At 34.9% G+C, this 18,492-nt stretch overlaps 1 protein-coding gene across 3 annotated transcripts in view; it reads left to right on the plus strand.

The window, feature by feature from the left end:
- STXBP5 (syntaxin binding protein 5) overlaps positions 1-18,492 on the plus strand; it is a 125,245-nt gene that overhangs the window by 72,424 nt on the left and 34,329 nt on the right. For all 3 annotated transcript variants that reach the window (XM_026078737.1, XM_026078740.1, XM_026078738.1), the window contains exons 11-18: positions 317-389; positions 3,640-3,787; positions 4,221-4,288; positions 5,342-5,382; positions 9,227-9,447; positions 10,674-10,852; positions 12,621-12,746; positions 13,220-13,371. In XM_026078737.1, coding sequence (XP_025934522.1) covers positions 317-389; positions 3,640-3,787; positions 4,221-4,288; positions 5,342-5,382; positions 9,227-9,447; positions 10,674-10,852; positions 12,621-12,746; positions 13,220-13,371 — 1,008 coding nt within the window. The remainder of the gene's footprint in view (positions 1-316; positions 390-3,639; positions 3,788-4,220; positions 4,289-5,341; positions 5,383-9,226; positions 9,448-10,673; positions 10,853-12,620; positions 12,747-13,219; positions 13,372-18,492) is intronic.

An 18,492-nucleotide genomic window follows, 5' to 3' on the forward strand; every position in this document is an offset into this window, starting at 1 on the left:
GTTCAGTAACTGTCTCTTTGTCAAAAATCCTGTTTATGCAAGTCCTTCTGCATGTTCCTTTTTCTGTTATTTTATCTGCCTAAGGTTTTCTAGCTGAATCGGAAAGGAGTTGGGAATATTGAGCTAAAGGGAGAGTGTGGCTTTTACAAACTTGAAGCATTCAGGGGGACAAGTGTATGAAATACCTTCAGAGACTGTATAGTCATTTAAATAGCTTTTCTGTCCTTGACCAACTGCAATGACTGATCATATGCCAGAGGTTTTGTGTGCAAAGAACTACATTTACAGATAGGTAACCTCTTCTTCTTGTTTTTAGACTTTCAGGAACCGTATGCTGTAGTTGTCCTCCTAGAAAAGGACTTAGTACTGATTGACCTTGCACAAAATGGGTAAGAATCTTGGGTCGTCTTTTTAATGGCTGGCTGCAGTGGTCCGCTCATCTTGCTGCACTTCAGCTTTTTAATCCACCACACTACTTTCTTGCCCAGAACATAAAATTTTGAATAGTAGATATAAAGTTTCCTGAGTAAAACTGTGTACCTTTATAGGTCATCTTTTCATGAGTTAATAGGTAGTAACTAAGTAGAACGTTAAGTGACTTTTCTGTGCTTAATTGACCAACAGAAATAACTAATATATCACTAATGATTTTTAATTATGACGGTTGATTTTAAATTTGGCTCCTTTGTGCTACCATTGTAATTTTTCTTAAGGTAAACTTTCCTGTGTTTGCATAAACAAAAATGAAAATGAGAAGCCTGTCAGAAGTATATCTCTTCCTTGGCAATGCAGGACTGTTTCCCACAAGAGTGGTTGTTCACCTGTACATTTTATTTCTAGGTGACAGAGATAAAATGTATTACAATAGTGAAGTGTCTCACAATCTAAGCAATAAAATTTGTGGCTAGCCATCATTCAGTTCTGGATTCTCTTAGTATATCAGAAGGCCTTCTTAATGATCTTAACAAAATTTAACTGTTAATTCCAAATCTGAGCTGTGAACAGAAGCTTCATCCCTCTCTACATCAAATATTTTAGGTGTGAGTACATCTGTGACAAAAATCACAGAGGTACTTACAACAAATTGACAAACAGCAGCAAACAGGAAAGGTAGATGGAACTGGCTTGGTACAAATTATGGAGAGAGTGAAAGTTTTAAAGACAATGAGGAAAAAACCTAATATGTTGGGGGGTTAAGTTGTCCTTATGGAGGAGATAATAAATATTAGAAGTACAGAATAGAAGTTGAATTGAATGGCATAGATTCCTTTCTAGTGTATCATAGTTTTATCTGTTTGTATCTACTTACTCTTGTCCTAGTAATACTTACTTAATAACAAAGTACTGAATCTTCTATTTGATGTAGACTTCGACATYTCCAAACTTTTTAGAGATGTGGGTATATCTGAGAGTATTTTATGGTTTGTTTTTGTGTTTAAAGGGAGATAACTTTTTCAAATATTTTTATACATTATTCCTTACTCTAAGAGACTTCCCAAGTAAGACTTTTTTTATCTTCAGTCTTCTAGGCTCAGTTTATCGTGTAGTTTCTCCTTCACATAATTTGTGGCAAAGCTAAACACTTTTCCTGTAGGAAACAGCATGATAAAATTAATGTGATATGTAGTGGGGCTTATGATCTGATAATTTGCTACATGGGATCTTCTTCTGAGAAAGAATCTTAGAGTTTATTCTGTGTTATAAGGGTACCTCAGCTGACAAAATACTACACAGAATTTTCAGGAAGGAGCAAGGCTAAACAGCTATAGATCAACCAGTTCAATCTGGCTGACAACATTGTTGATCATCACATAAATATTTGCTAATTTTACTGCTAAATAAGAAAGCTTGTACTCATATTGCTTCGAAGTAACTCAGTACTGATGCAGTAACCATCATACAAAAACAGATTAGAATGATAATGTTTATTCCCCCATTTACTACTATGGTAAGAGATTGCTCATAAATAGTGTCCTGTTATTTACACATCACAGCTAAAACTTGACCCATACCTCTTGCGTCCCTTATTGCTTTTCCCGTGGAACAGCCCATATATTCTAGTTGAAGGTAATCAGAAGTTCTGGATCGCACAATTTTTTTTTGTATCAGCAGTTTTGAAACCATTATAGGCAATAGCAATTAACTATTAATGGATTAGTAGGCGAGAAACCTGACAGGGAAGATCTTTGTGATATTCCTGATTAGAAGTCATAAATTGTCAGTAAAGAAAAAAAATCTTTGTGAAGAACATCCATCTATGGCAAAACAATAACATGTTAATATGTTTCCCCAAAGTCTGTGGTGATACCTTAGATAACAAAGGTCCTATCAAGTTTGGAAGAAGCTCAAATTTCATCCTAATATGTGAGATTAGTTTAGTTCACAACCTTAATGGGAAGGGCAGTTACTGAGGGATTTCATTTAGATTTTCCTGAGGTTAGATGTCTGTATGTTGTATCCAAAATTGTTCCTAAAATACCAGTGGCGTTAAACATCCAACATTCATATGCCCTTCTCAGGAGAGCAAGACAAATCTTATGGGCCTGAAATAAATAGGTCTGTGCAAAGCTTTCTTTGTAAGTGAAACAGTTTCCAAAGCCTGAAATTTATAGTTAAGGCTTATTGCATTTCATGTGAAAAAAATCTTCAGCAGTTATGTTTTTGGAAAACTGATAATGGTCTTTTGTTGTAATTTGCTTGCGAAGTATTAACTGTGTTTGGCACCTGGAAAAAGCAACAAATTGAATATATTAATGCTTCATGTTTCTGTTATCTTTCTCTCTTGCCCAACTTATTTCCCATGCTTGCATTTGGATTTATCATAGTTTGTTAAAATAAAGCCAGTTTTTCATTCAAATTTTAGAAGGTGGTTTTTAGCTTTCTGGATAGCTCTGTATAAAAATATGATTGGTGTGCAGAATGTTTTCATCYGTTGTTGCATATTTTTCCTTTAGGTTAATTGAGAAGCCATGCCGCCCCCTCCCTTCCCCCCCCCCCAAAAAAAAAGAAAAAGACAGTATGCATTTTTCTGGAGATAAATATTCTCTGAACACAGATATATACATCTTATACCTCTTGATTACTATTGACTTCTTTCTCATTCAGGCTCTGTCACTTTTCTGATAGAGGTGGTGGGCAAAGTGTATGTGTGCTTCTGTTTGCTTCTAATTGGTAGCTGAGAGTTGCTGTCTCTAACTGTCAGAAAGTGATATTGGAGTTGCAAGTGGGTTGTGAAACACAGTCTTCCTATCTTCCCCCTGGAAGAATAGACCTAAAAGTTAGAAACAAATTCACAACTGCAGAATATTACAGTTGGGACTGGATAACTTCAGTTCTTCTACACATCTTTAAAATAGTAAGCTTTAAAAAGTTAAATTAAAAAAGATGGGAAATACCAATGTTCCAAACAYATTCTAGAAACAGTACAAATTTCAGGTTCCAGGTAGACATTTACAGTATCTTGGTAGTGTACTTGAAAAGCAGTAAAGTTACACAGTATATTCATGACCTAATTTTATATGCATTTATTTTCCTTTGTACAAAATGTAAACTTACAGGCTTCAGTGTTTCATTTGTGTTCTGCATTTAAAAACAACTGCTTTTCCTAGATTAACAGTCTTCCCCTTTCATCCATTAAAGGTACCCTATATTTGAGAATCCCTATCCTTTGACTATACATGAATCTCCAGTTACCTGTTGTGAATATTTTGCGGATTGTCCTGTGGACCTCATACCTGCACTCTATTCAGTTGGGGCTCGACAGAAACGTCAAGGTTACAGTAAAAAGGTACAACATCTACTACATACATATGTATTTGAAAATATTAAAAATTAACTACTATAAAAAAATTTAAGCATGACCATACTAAAATTAAAGCTCCACCTGACTTGTTATGCTGTCTTTGGCAGTGGCTAATAGAAGATGCCTAGAGAGGACAGAGCATAACGCAAGTGTATAGTCATGCTTCCCTGATGCGCTTGCATCAGTTGCCAGATTACTGCAAACTAGGGGTCTTTGGGGGACAGGGGTATTGTTCATAGCCTGTGTTGGTTTTTTTTTTTTTCTTCAGTGGATTTGCCTAATTACTTCTTGAACTCATGTGAAATACTGGCATCTGTAATGTATCTGTAATTGCATCTGTAATTGTAGCAGTAATTTCAATGGTTTAACTGTGCACAGTATGATATTTTATTCCTCAGTCTATTTGTTATTATTCTAGGAATGGCCTATCAGTGGAGGCAACTGGGGTTTGATTACTCAGAGCTATCCAGAGATAATTATTACAGGGTAAGTGACACAATAGTGTTGTAACTTCATTAGTTGACTAAGAAGAAGGGAGAGCATTTTGTTCCTTTTCTATAAAACAATGCTCTAGAAGGGTGGTATGAATGGTTCAAGAAATTATGTTGGCTAAACAAGTCATTTGCATGATATTTTTGAGGAGTTAGAAAGTAAAGCAAAATGCAGAAGAGAAGGTAGGGAAGCAGCATAATAGCAGTGGTCTTACAGGGTTTATTATTCCAAAGTGGTATTGTGATTGTATCTGTTTGCTGCCAGTACATTCTGGAAACTTTTCCTTTATTCTTTAACTTTTGGGGAATATCTGAGCTGTGTTTAAAGCATACAAAGTTCGTGAAATAGTTATTGAATTCAGTTCTCAAAGGGAAACCAAGTTTTTTTATTTAAAAAAGGGCAACCAAATGCTTAAATTGGTTCATTTTGATCTTTTTGAGACATATCCTTCTTACTCCACTGTAAAGAGTAAAATTAAAATTTAATGGATAAAGTCCATGCAGTGCATAACTGAAAGGGAGACCACTGCTAAAGCTTTCTTAGAACAACCCATTAGCCCTAATGAGGATTGGTGGTTAGTTTATAGTAGGCATAGCAGAGATTTTGAGAGACAATCTTGAAAAATTTAGTCCTCTATCAATTTCAAAGCTAAAAAAAACAAATTAGGTGATCTGTTCACACTGAAACATAGTTAATTTGTTTATCTCCTTTAAAAGTGTCAGTCCAATTAAGGACAGCCTTTAAGAAACAGCATGTAATAAGATCTATTAAACTGTTTATCAGAAATGCAGGTAACTCAAAAGAGTTTTTAAAATGGTAAATTAGTACAATGGAATTTCAGTGATTTACTTCCATATGTGTTTTTTTGTTGTTGTTTTTTAAGCCCTTCTGTCTAAAATGAAATGAGGCATGTTTTATAAAATATTAGCATCCAATAAATAGTTGCAATACAGTGTTAGATATATATTTTTAATCAGTTAGTAACAAAGAGGTCTAACTCTCCAACTAACTGTTTTACCATCTTATTAATTTTTTAATATTTCATAGGCATGCTGATGGGTCAATCAAGTTTTGGGATGCCTCTGCAAGTAAGTGTTTTCAGTAGAGAATTTTTTTATTCAGTAGGAGTTTTCTAAACTTACTGATTTCTCTAATGGAATGTAATTACTAACTAGTCATTCTCATATTTCCCACTTCATTTACAGTCAGTATCATATAGGAATCTTTGATTTAAAATTAAATAAAATTAACATTATGTGTTTGTTAAATGTTTGGCTTATTTTTACCACCTCAGTGAAAATGCAGTAGTGATTCAAGGGCCAGCTAGAAGGGAAGTATTTTAGAATTTTCAGAAGCACCTTATTCAGCATACAGATGTATGACAGGCAAATACATTTATTTTTAGTACAACTATTTCAGTGAGTTATTTCCATATTATTGCTGTCTAAAACAAAAGTGAGGCATGCATAAAATACAAGCTCCCAATACATTATATTATCAAAAAATGAGAATCAAAACCAATAATTTCAGCCAGTACAACAACATAGGCGTTTATAAAGACAGGAGAACAGTAAAATAAAGACAATTTTTTTTCCTCTGGAGGACCACTGAATAAGGTTGAAGAGTCCAATACTGTTTTACATTTCTCTCCAGTTAAAGGGTCACTTGCATATAATGATCTGCACAGCCAACAGCTGAGAAATGCAGTAAGATTTCAAACTAGAATGTACACATCAGTTGGATAAGTTGTATGTTTTAAATCATCTAGTTCTGATTAAACTTACCCTTAGTGCTTAAAACCTGACTGGAGCAATCTTGGAATCATTAAGAGTTTTCTTTAAAAACTTCTGGAAAACTGGTGAGCTTCCAAAAAGCTGAGGGGTCTGTGGGAGTGGGAGGGAACAGATGCAATGTATATGTTTAAAAACAGGGAGGAGGAGTATTTGGAGTGTTAGAGATCTTAGTTTCACTTTGGGATGAAGGTGGAACCTGGAATAAACAAACTGACTGTGTGTGCTTAAAAATAATACTCAGCATAGATCTGTCAAGAACAAAACCTATTAAAGCTATTTAATTTCCTCCTAAAACTGGTTAATAGGCCTGACAGGGGAGAAACTGTAGGTATCCTGTATCTTGACTTTAAACCTTTTAAATTTCTCTACCCAGTGTAGTCTTATAGACAAGCTAGGGAAATGTGATTCAGATGAAACCACTGAAATATGGAGGGGGAGGAAGGATGTATTAAGCAGGTTTTCACAAGGATAGCATTTACAGGCATACCTTGCTTTCTTGCGCTTTGCTTTATTGCGCTTCGCAGATATTGAATTCGCAGAATTGAAGGTCTGTGGCAACCCTGCTTTGAGCAAGTCTGTCAGCGCCATTTTTCCAACAGCATGTGCTCACTTTGTTTCTCTGTGTCACATTTTGGTAATTCTCACAAAATTTCAAACTTTTTCATTATTATTATATCTGTTATGGTGGTCTGTGATCAGTGATCTTGGATGTTACTATTGTAATTGTTTTGGGGCGTCATGAACCGCTCCCAGATAAGATGGTGAACTTAATCGATAAATGTTGTGTGTGTTCTGACTGCTCCACCGACCGGCCGTTCCCCCGTCTCTCTCCCTCTCCTTGGGCCTCCCTGTTGCCTGAGACACAACAATATTGACATTAGGGCAATTAATAACCCTACAATGGCCTCTAAGTGTTCAAGGGAAAGGAAGAGTCGCACGTCTCTCGCTTGGAATCAAAAGCTAGAAATGATGAAGCTTAGTGAGGAAGGCGCGTTGAAAGCTGAGACAGGCCGAAAGCTTGGCCTCTTGCGCCAAACAGTTCGCCAAGTTGTGAGTGCAAAGGAAAAGTTCCTGAAGGAAATTCAAAGTGCTACTCCAGGGAACGCATGAATGATAAAAAAGTGAAACAGCCTTCTTGCTGATATGGAGAAAGTTGTAGTGGTCTGGCTAGAAGATCAAACCAGCCACAACACTCCCTTAAGCCAAAGCCTCATCCAGAGCAAGGCCCGAACTCTCTTCAATTCTGTGAAGGCTGGGAGAGGTGAAGAAGCTGCAGAAGAAAAGTTTGAAGCTAGCAGAGGTTGGTTCATGAGGTTTAAGGAAAGAAGCCATCTCCGTAACATAAAAGAGCAAGGTGAAGCAGCAAGTGCTGATGTAGAAGCTGCAGCAAGTTATCCAGAAGATCTAGCTAAGATACATGATGAAGGTGGCTACACTAAACTACAGCTTTTCAATGTAGAYGAAACAGCCTTCTGTTAGAAGAAGATGCCATCTAGGACTTTCATAGCTAGAGAGGAGCAGTCAAGGCCTGGCTTCAAAGCTTCAAAGGACAGGCTGACAGCAAGAGAACTAGAATTAGAAGTGGAGCCTGAAGATGTGACTGAATTGCTGCAATCTCTTGATAAAACTTGAACGGATGAGGAGTTGCTTCTTACGGATGAGCAAAGAAAGTGGTTTCTTGAGAAGGAATCTACTCCTGGTGAAGATGCTGTGAACATTGTTGAAATGACAACAAAGGATTTAGAGTATGACATAAACTTAGTTGATAAAGCAGCATCAGGGTTTGAGAGGATTGACTCCAATTTTGAAGGAAGTTCTTTTGTGGGTAAAATGCTATCAAACAGCATCGCATGCTACAGAGAAATCCTTTGTGAAAGGAAGAGTCAATCGATGCAGCAAACTTCATAGCTGTCTTATTTTAAGCAATCGCCACAGCCACCTCAGTCTTCAGCAACCACCACCCTGATCAGTCAGCAGCCATCAACATCAAGGCAAGACCCTCCATCAGCAAAAAGATTACGACTTGCTGAAGGCTCAGATGATGGTTAGCATTTTTTATCAATAAAGTATTTTTTAATTAAGGTATGTACATTGGTTTTTTTAGACATAATGCTATTGCACACTTAGACTACAGTATAGTGTAAACATAACTTTTATATGCACTGGGAAACCAAAAAATTCATGTGACTTGCTTTATTGCAATATTCACTTTATTGTGGTGGTCTTCAACTAAACCCGCAATGTCTCTGAGGTATGCCTGTATATTTGTTTTGGTGATTTGGGTGATTGACTAGACAATGTGCCTGTGAAGTTTGAAAGCAACACCATGACAGTTGCAAGAATACTGGAAGAAAGAATTGGAATTAAAATTCAGAATCATGTTGCCAAGTGTTGAATAGTATCCCAGACTCTTGAGAATAGCACCAAGGATTTACACTCAGAATCAGATGGGGAAAAAAAACTTGGAATTCTAATGGAATGCAGATTAGATATATTTTGTCAGTGTTGCAAAAAAAAAAAAAATCATATTGGGATACTGAAATGGGAATATCATCTGTTAAAGCCAACACAAAGTAATTATTCCACAATCTTCAACTTTGTCCATTTTAAGTAGGCTTAAGTTGCGGTGTGGCAGATATAACTAGATGTTATCATTAGAAAGAGGTCCCTAAGTATAGTTAAGCTTGAGAAATGTGAGGTTTTAGTTTATAACTTAAGCTTAGCGTATATCTCCCAGGAAACATTTTTGATGCTTGTTGATCCTGCCTTGAGCAGTCAGTGCACTGTATGACATTCCCAAGCCCTTTCAGGCTTACTTTGCTCCCTAAGCACACGTGGTCAAGTCATCTGGTCTGAAGCGAAGAGAATTTTCCTTTTTCTTGCCTTTATCGAAAGAGAAATAAATGCATTTACTTTAATGCTGTGAAGATTTTTTTTTTTTTTTGATGAAGATGATGAACATAGTTATTTCTTTGAACCGCCAATGTCAACACAGACATTCAGCGCTTTCTCTCTGCCCTCTTTTGAACATAGTGGCTTTTCCTGTGTAGAGGAAAAGTTTCTAGACCAGAAAAATTAACAAGAGAAAAATACCTTTTTAAATCAAAACTAATTTTTCTTTCTTTTGGTTTGTTCCTAGTAACACTGCAAGTACTTTATAAGCTAAAAACAGCCAAAGTATTTGAAAAATCACGGAATAAGGATGACAGGCCAAACACAGATATAGTAGATGAAGATCCGTATGCTGTTCAGATCATCTCATGGTGTCCAGAAAGTCGAATGCTGTGCATAGCTGGAGTTTCTGCGCATGTCATTATTTACAGGTTCAGCAAGCAGGAAGTGACAACAGAAGTCATTCCGGTAATTAATATAACCATTTTTAACTTTATAAGATTTAGCTATAATGAAAATATTGTAGCAATTTTTTATTATTTTTCATTGTGTTCATGAAATTGACCAAAAAAACCCCACTCAAACTAGATTGTTTTTGTGTGTGAAAAATAATAAATTATGAAATTCAGCAAAAGTGAAAATTGTACACCAAGGTGTATACCAAGCTAACACAAAGCCATTTAGCTCAAAATATTTTTTGAGCACAGTATTAATCATAATATAGTTCTTATTTTTTCTTATTCCCCCCCCCCCTTCAGAAAAGTCTCGGTTTAAGGAGGCTAGGCATTTTTTTTCCCTCTGGTGTTYACTTATGTACATCAGAAGGCATATAATAGAAATATCCGAGGGAATGCTTTTCCTAAATTATTTTTAAAAATTAGCGGCTAGCCAATTTCTTCAATACTAGGAAAATTTTAATAATTACCATATGGTAATTACCATACATCTTTGTGTTTCAGTCCTTGAGCTAAGTTCTGCTTTGCAGATGGTGAGAATAGAACAATGGGAAAGCTGCCTTTAAACTACACTACAATTAATATTAATATTGTAATAGAAAAGCAGAAAGAAATCTGAAATCATGTTGATCTTTCTGTTCTTCAAATATTATAATTTAGCTCAATGCAAGACTTATTAAACATGGAATTAAGTCCAGTGTGTACAGTGCTACAGAATGAATAGATAAACCAAGCTGTTCATATTCTGTATCTCTTAGCTTTGGCATTTCTGAACTGCTTAAAACAAGCCTTCTTCATAACAGAGTTTATTGTGCGCACAGAATGATAATTAAATGGGTCTTGTATCCAGTATTTCATTTCTGTTCAGTATAGTGCAACAAACTCTTAAACACTGGGAAATAGGTTAGCTTTTCAAGAGTTAGCAATTTTCAGATATTGAATCTGTCCAGTGGTTAGCATTACTCTCAGTCCATATTTCAGAAGACTGCATGTTTTTGTTTAGGTTGTGTTATTTATTAAGCTACAGTTATGTTAAAAAAAAAAAAAAAGAGAGAGAGAGAGGAAAAAAAGGGAAGGGGGAAGTCCTGGACATCAATTTTAGCATTAATATCTTCACTTGCACTTAATTTAATTCATATATACTTTTCTGAAAGGCATAATTCAGTATTATGAGTTTGGGGGGTTTCTTCATTTGGTTGTTTTTTCTGTGTTTTTTCTTTTTTTTACTTTCATTTACAGATGCTGGAAGTGCGTCTGTTATATGAAATAAATGATGTTGAAACTCCAGATGGTGAGCAGGTACCACCTTTACCAACTCCAGGCACAGGTTCCAATCCTCAGTCCATTATCCCCCAGTCTCATCCATCTACTAGTAGCAGTTCATCTGACGGACTACGTGATAATGTCCCGTGTTTAAAGTAAGTGTATTCTGTTAGGATTTAGTTGAGCATGAAACTTTACAAGGATATTTATGTGATGAGAATGTATGCACTTTTCTATTATTACAGAAAATTAATTATTGGGGAAAATCCTGTATTTCTTAGAGCAACATTTTCCAAATATCTGAAAGCTGAGTTCTGTTTCAAGAAATTAAGTTTACAATGCTAGTTTCTTTAAACTTAATATTTCCAGCTTGTAAAAATCTGAAAATGCTTACCTCATCACTCTTCTGCCTGCTATGTGAAGTTTTGACATAGATGTTAATGTAGTATAGATCTTCATGCTTTAGTGCAAATATTTTTAAATGATAACAGTATAATTATTTTGAAGTCTTATTGTCTATCGGAATGAATAGGCCAGTTAACATTTTGCGGCTCTCCTTAACTTATAAGCATTCTGGTTGCTTTTGCTTGGGCTATGAAACTCTAAGGCTCTGGAAAACTAAGTGAGAGGTAACTGTTTATAGGCTTATAACAATAGTTTTTCATAACTCTAAGGGAATTACTTTGTATTTTGGGAACAGGAAACAGACAATGAAATAAWTGTCCTATTCTCATGGATCTTCATCATTTAATTTTTGAATAAAGTTCTGCACAAGGGCTTTTAGTGCTCCCAGTAGAGGTCTTTGACCAGTTTTGAGTTTTTAATTTGTTTTTTTTTCTATATCAGACATTAAGGGTTTATGTGTGAAATTCTACTCATTTGAGAAATGAATATTAAAAGAACACTTACGATTTTTTTTTACTCATCTACAAGAGTGCATTAGGAGGCCTCTAGACTATCACCTTTTCCGAACAGAATGTATATTGCGCTTCATTGTCAGATGCAAAATTTATATATATATGTATGCTTTTGTTTTCTAAGGTTAAGACCCAATCTTGAATTTTAATTCCTTGAGCAAATCAATCCAAAAAAGAACTAATTCTGTTAATGGGCTTATTTTCTCTGGGTGGGAGTTTCCATATCTTATTGATTGTACTGAATTGCAGAACTAAGTTCTAAAGAAAATTGGAAGGAGTAAAAAAGTTGGAAAACTGAATTCTTGTAAAATAACATATTGGCAAACCAAAATAGCATTAATAAGAATTTATGGATAAAATAAGAGGATTTCAAAAGTTGGAGAAGCTTATGCTCTGCATAATCTTTCACCTTAGAAGATGTGAGAGTCCTGATCCTTTCTGCAGGGTATGTCTTAAGTTTGCCTGGTCTGCCTCTATAATCATTTACCTTGCTTGCAATTTTATTTTTCTTCCACATTGTCAGCTTTTGTTTGTAAGCACCTATTGATCTCAGTACATTGTACTTCTGTTTTCCTTTTCAGTGCACTTCCACACCCACACCCCCATTCTCTAAACTTATTATTTCTCCTTTTTGGGAACTTTGAAACAAGTCTGTAATTCCTTCCTTTTAGATGCTGAACACCTTTTTTCTATTCAAGTCAATATATAGTCAATATTAGAGTCAGTATAGCTGTTACTTCTTGCTCTGAAGGGGAAACTGTAGTATTTGTGATCATTGGTCAAGTCATTTTCAATTAGGTAATGATTTAAAAGGCCCTTTAAAAAAAAGTGAATGACCGCTGTTGATGTGTTTTCTTCCTGGTTGCTTTTATGTGTTTAAGTGGTTTTTTGCAATTTTCCAACTTTAAAGTCCAGTGTCACATAGGATTGAATGAATTCTAAGCCTACAAGAAAAAAGAAAGTATAGGGAGTCATAAAAAGATAGCATGTTTTGTTTACATTGCAGAGTTAAAAATTCTCCCCTCAAGCAGTCTCCAGGCTACCAAATTGAGCTAGTTATCCAGCTGGTGTGGGTGAGTGGAGAACCTCCTCAACAGATAACCAGCTTAGCAGTCAATTCAGCATACGGCCTGTAAGTATATTCTACACAAATTTGTTTTTTCATTATTTTGTTAAAGCAGTTGCTCTTAAAAATTAAATCCATGTGTGTACACATGTGCTGCACACACACACGAGAGGCAATCAGTTTCCTGTCCTTAAAAGATAATTCCTTTGGGTGAATCATGGCAGAACTTGATCATATTAACATCAAAATCATTCTTCCTCACCTATGTTGGCACTGTAGAGACAATAGTAAATGTCAGTTGAGACTTCTGTCAGATAGGTTGGCAAGTATAATGACAGTGATCTCCTTTGCTCAGTGTCACATGTGTGTTTTCAGGAAAACACTTAAACCAGCACTGCGTTCTAAAATAGTAACTTATATGTAATTTAGAGTGATCTTTAAAATTAAGCTCTTAAAATTCTGAATAGTAAAAAATACCAAAATAAATTTATACCAACATTTGATTAGCATTGTCTTTCCTCCCACTTTTCTTTTTCCAGAGTAGTTTTTGGAAACTGTAATGGTATTGCCATGGTTGATTACCTCCAGAAGACAGTGCTCTTGAATCTTGGCACTATTGAGCTGTATGGTTCTAATGATCCTTATCGCAGAGAGCCACGATCTCCCCGAAAAACTCGGCAACCATCTGGAGGTGAGGAGACTAGAGCTTGGTTTAACCAACTGTACCTTTCTTCTGAGCTTATCTGGGCTATTAGTGTCTGTTCTTTGAATATAATCGTACTCTTTTTCCATTGTAGCTTCATTCTTTTTTCTTGATCAGTCTTTAATGCCACTCTTCATGTGTTTGTTACCTCATGTTTCCTTTAAAAACATTGTTTACTGGAATCTAAACTGAGACTTGATATCATTACTTGTATTCTTGTATTTTTAATTAGTGCAAGTATGTCTAAATGAGTAGATGGGAAAACACTGAGGGGGAAGGTTTATAGGTAGAAGTAAAAATGCACAATAAATTTATGCCAATTATAAGATTTTAATAGCATGRCTTCAACAAGTGTTAATATCCTGGTATTTCTGATAAGCCTGATACCCATATTACATGCTTATATAAACTCACTAATGTTTGCAGATAGGCCAGTACCTCTGCTGGGATCTTCTGACTTCTTAGTTTAAACTTTGTCAGGAATGTCCATGATAATCTAAAGCAAGTTATGTATACTGGTATGTTAGTTTGAAAGGAAGCCTTTGATTTAAATGAATCAATTCCATGTCCAAATTCAAACTAGTAACATGCATCCTGTTTTGAAAAAGACTTTGTTTTAAAAAGGCACATGTTTAAGAAAGGTGTTTCTTAGCAGCTGAGGAGGAAAATGACCTTTCAATCAAAATTTTAGCCTTATTATTGCCAAAACAAAAAGTTAGTATTTTTTAATTATTTTTTTCCTCCTTGTTATCTAGTGGATTTTTTTTTTAGTTAATTTAGAAAACAACTAAGGACAGAGCTATGAACAAGGTCACTGGTGCCCAAAATGATTATTTTTTTGATAGGATATAAAAAGCTATTCAAAAAACTTCTTCATGTCTAATGTTAGTTTATCAGGAGTGATCCAGAAGAAAGTTCAGGTAAGTTTTTTATTAAATTTATTCAAATGAAAATGGGCACTCTGATACATGTTTTAATAAATCATTGGTTTAAGAAAGATCCAGTTACCACCAGTCAATTGAGTTCAACTGAGGAAACTGCCCTAAAAAATATTGACATAGAAATGCAATTCATGGCCTTTCAGATAAAATCTTTTCTTCTAAACAAATAAAGACTTTTACAATGAAAAAAAATCCTTTTTGAGAGAAAAAAGAAAAACCTTACTGGTTCAATGTTTTAATTCCTCTTGGGAGCAAAGTTCTGCTTCATACATTTTAGATTATAAATTACCTTTTGGATTATTAAACCCCACTTGCTTTTTCTTATCTTTTGTTATTTTGATATATTGGATCTGTGTGACTCAACCTTAATTTACAACTGTATGTCCAAGGTGTTCATGAATTTAGTCTCTTCTGCTCATGAATATAATTATTGTTACATTAAATCATATTTATATTTTTCATCTTATGTTTTAATGCTAACAATCTGCATGGCAAAAGCATCTTTTAAACCTGATTATACTAGTTTTTCAGCTGGCTTTTTTGTCTCAAATGTACTGTTAGTGTTTCCCTCTTTCCTTTTCTCATTGCTTCATTAAGGTATGCTGACTGTGGCTTCTTGCATGTGCCGCCTTTCTAACTTATATTCAGAATCTGTGAAAAAACTTCGCACCTCTTATATGTCATCTCATGGCAATAAAATATTTTTGAACATCTGAATTTGATTTGTTGACTTGCTGTTCACTCACCATGAATACTTTTGTTAGTCTATTTTAAGCAATCACAGATATCTATTGTATTTCCCAATTGTGGCATCTCTAAAAGAAACTTGAAGGGAAAAAGCAACCATCATACTCTTTTCGTTTTGGGGAAAGAAAAAAGAAGAAAAAGGAGATCCTGACTCTGAAGTTACTGTTATCTACAGAACCTAGATTTTACCCACCAAATGTTGTGTAGTTTTTGAGATCTGAGGTTAGAACTTTCCATTACTTGGTCCACTTTTTGGCCAAGGAGGCTTCAAAACTCAAGTTACAGATGTTGGGGTGGTTTGGTTGGTTTGTTTGTTCGTTTTACATTGTAAAAGACAGTGACTTTTTTTTTTTCTTTTACAAGTGAAAGCTCACTTCTTCAAAGACCTCGTTTGTAGGGATCTGAAGCACTTGTGAAGCATTTGTGTATTGCATAGCCCTGTAGGAATTCCAAATAGGTAATTTCCCACCCTTTTTTAGTGAAGGAGATGAGAATCAAAATAACCTCAAGGAAGAATGGCCTGGAAGTAAAAGAGACATGCTTGAGATCATGGTACAGTTCTGTTAGTTCTGTGATTTTTTTTATTTATTCCCNCCCCCCCCCCCCCCAAGGAGAAAAGGAATGAATTTCAGGAAGGCTGTGCGCAATAGCTAAATATTGCTCTCTGCATGCTTCTCCATCCTCTGTTGCCAAGGGAGAAGGAAAACTTCCACCTTAATATGTTACAGAACTGAAAACCAGGACCTGTCAATGCCTTAACAATGGAAAGGGAAGCAGAAAATGGGCAGAAGTCCCAAAACTGGTCTCTGGAGCTAGCAATTGTAAAGCTTAATTTACTTGGAGTTTTTAATTTCAGAAAAAAGTTTTAACAGGTTTGTAATGGAATGGAGTTGGTTTCTTAACTGCGTAGTTAATTCTCCCTCCCTCCCCCATCCACCCAATATCTTGTTTAGCTGAAGTTACGTGCTCAGTTTCCTTAATACAAATGTGAAGAGATTTTTTTTAACACTGAAAGTGAATTCTCTAGAGTTAACACTAAACATTTTTAATGATTTGTATTTCTTTCAACGTAGATGTTCTGCCCAGACTGTTGATAGTTAACCTTAATTAATAAAGCATTATTGCTGTTTAAGTTTTCACAAATGATAAGTTAGTTAAGTTAAAAGCACTAGCCTTTGTTATCTTTATAGGATAGGAGGTATTGGAGCTGGTCAGAACACTGTCAGATTTTGCATTCTCCCTTTATTGAACATTGAATACCTGGATCGGTGTTCTTAAAAATGCAAGGAACTTGCATTTTCTTGCTTGTGTCCTGAGATAGAAATAAAAGAATTAAATGAAGGCATTCTATCTTAAAACATTTCTATTTTAATATATCTAAATTTTGTATTTAATTTTTATGCATAATATGTTTTTCAACAGCTGTACAGCTCTAATAACCTTCAGGGACTATTAGTATTCCTTTTCTAATCCTAGAATAAGTGCTTATACGTGCTGTGGATATCTTAGAGAAACAGTATATCTTCCCATTCTCTTTGAAACTACCACAACTAGCTTAAAAATAATAATAATGCTACCCTATGTGTGCATTCAGCCAGTTTTTTAATTAGCTACACTAAGTTTATAAGTATGTGGCAGAGCAGCATGTTGTTATGGTACATTGTGTCTCAAGAGTAGCAGAACCAAAAATTAAATGATTTGAGGATAGAGAGGAGTGGGAAATTATTCTGTGCCACTCAATGATTTCTGTAGGTTTTGACCAAAGTAGCAAGAAATAATCCTTCCTCATTAAGAACCCTGATATTTGTATGTTCCCACATGAAGTGTCTATTTAGTAGATCATTAGTATCTGCTTACATATTTATAATATAGCAAAAAGCATGTCCTGAGTTAACGCGTTGAAAGTTTTTAGAAATACTTTCTTCAAAAAGTTCGTAGACTTAGTGTTATGTATCTCCTAAAATATGAACAGAAATACGAGATTTTCCCTTCACTTGCATTGCGAGAGAATATGATGTATGTGTCTGTCATTTTTTTCTTCTCAAAAACGAAATTCAGATTCTTATCTTAAAGCAGCATCTATTTAGAGACAAGGCACTCTCCCATAGCTAGGCTGTATACTGTCATTTCAGGCTAACTCAACAGACACAAACTCCCAGTTGAGATCATGTTTTGGAATTTATCATTGATTCATACCAGGTACCTTACTCACATGTTTTGGGTGGCAGTTTATAGTTTGTGAAGCGTATGGTATGTATGTTTTTGAAAAAGAAAAAAAAMCAGTCTGGCTGTGTCTCGAGACTCTTGCTTGTTTGGTTACACTGTTTGCTAAGTATGATAGGAGCATCAGAGTGATTAAGAACACCACCAGTACTAGTACCAAATATACAATTAATAAATTTAAAACCAAACATCAAAGAACTTTTTTATAGACAGCTGAGTTATTTTTGCCTGCTTACTTATGTAATTAAGTTCACATAAGACTCCAACCTTAACTTCTGCAGCTTTGCTTATTATTGATGGGAGTTAGGTTTTATATTATTTCTCAACTAGTACAATATAACAACTTTTATGTGACTTAGATATATATGTAGTGTTTCTTAGTATTACCAGAGACAGTTTAGCATTATTCTGAAAAACAAAAGCAGTTTTTGCATGCATATAATATCATTTTTTCTTGTTTATTCAGAAAAAAGCCTTTTCTTAGGGTAACCTAAAGGGTTTCAGGACTGAGGTTGAATCAAACCTGAAGGAAATACGTACTTAGATCTTTCTGTGGTTTGTTCTTGTTTCCCCATCCCCCTTCCTCTTTGAACTGGATCTGGACCTGAACTTATTTTCAAATTTTAACTTATACTGGATCTAAACCAGACCAACATCAGCTTGTAGCTAAGCCAAAAGCAGAACTGAATCAGAAGGTTTGGGAGTTTTTTGTTAATTTTTTTTGTTTGTTTTTACTCTTTCAGGTTAATTGTATTTAATGGCAACTTTTATATCTTCACATCAAGTTAGTTCTAGTTGTAGTTTTTAAATAGCTTTGTTCCTGGTCTGGTAAATTGTAGTTTTTTCTCAGATATAGCTGCTGGAAGTTTAAGTGAAAAAATTGGCCCATGTTTAACAAAACTTATTTTATGTATCAATTTCAGTTGTAATGCTAGGGGGAGTTTTAATGTAGCATGTTAATTTCTATATCTTTCATAATATGATTCAGTTTCTTTTTTTTATATTTATTTCAAATTTCTTGCTACTAGTGTTCTGAGAGAGAAGTTTAAAGCTTATTAGAAGGTCATTTTTCCATATATCTGTGTTCTGTTCAGGTTGTAGTCTTTGCAATTCTGAAATGGAAAATCCTAGATTGATGTGCTTTTGTAGTCTTTATCAAGTTGCACATRTGCTGTAAGCGTGAAACCAGAGAACTTTG

The sequence above is a fragment of the Apteryx rowi genome, unplaced genomic scaffold (genome assembly GCF_003343035.1).
Source record: "Apteryx rowi isolate R43461 unplaced genomic scaffold, aptRow1 scaffold_485, whole genome shotgun sequence".
Taxonomy (NCBI): domain Eukaryota; kingdom Metazoa; phylum Chordata; class Aves; order Apterygiformes; family Apterygidae; genus Apteryx; species Apteryx rowi.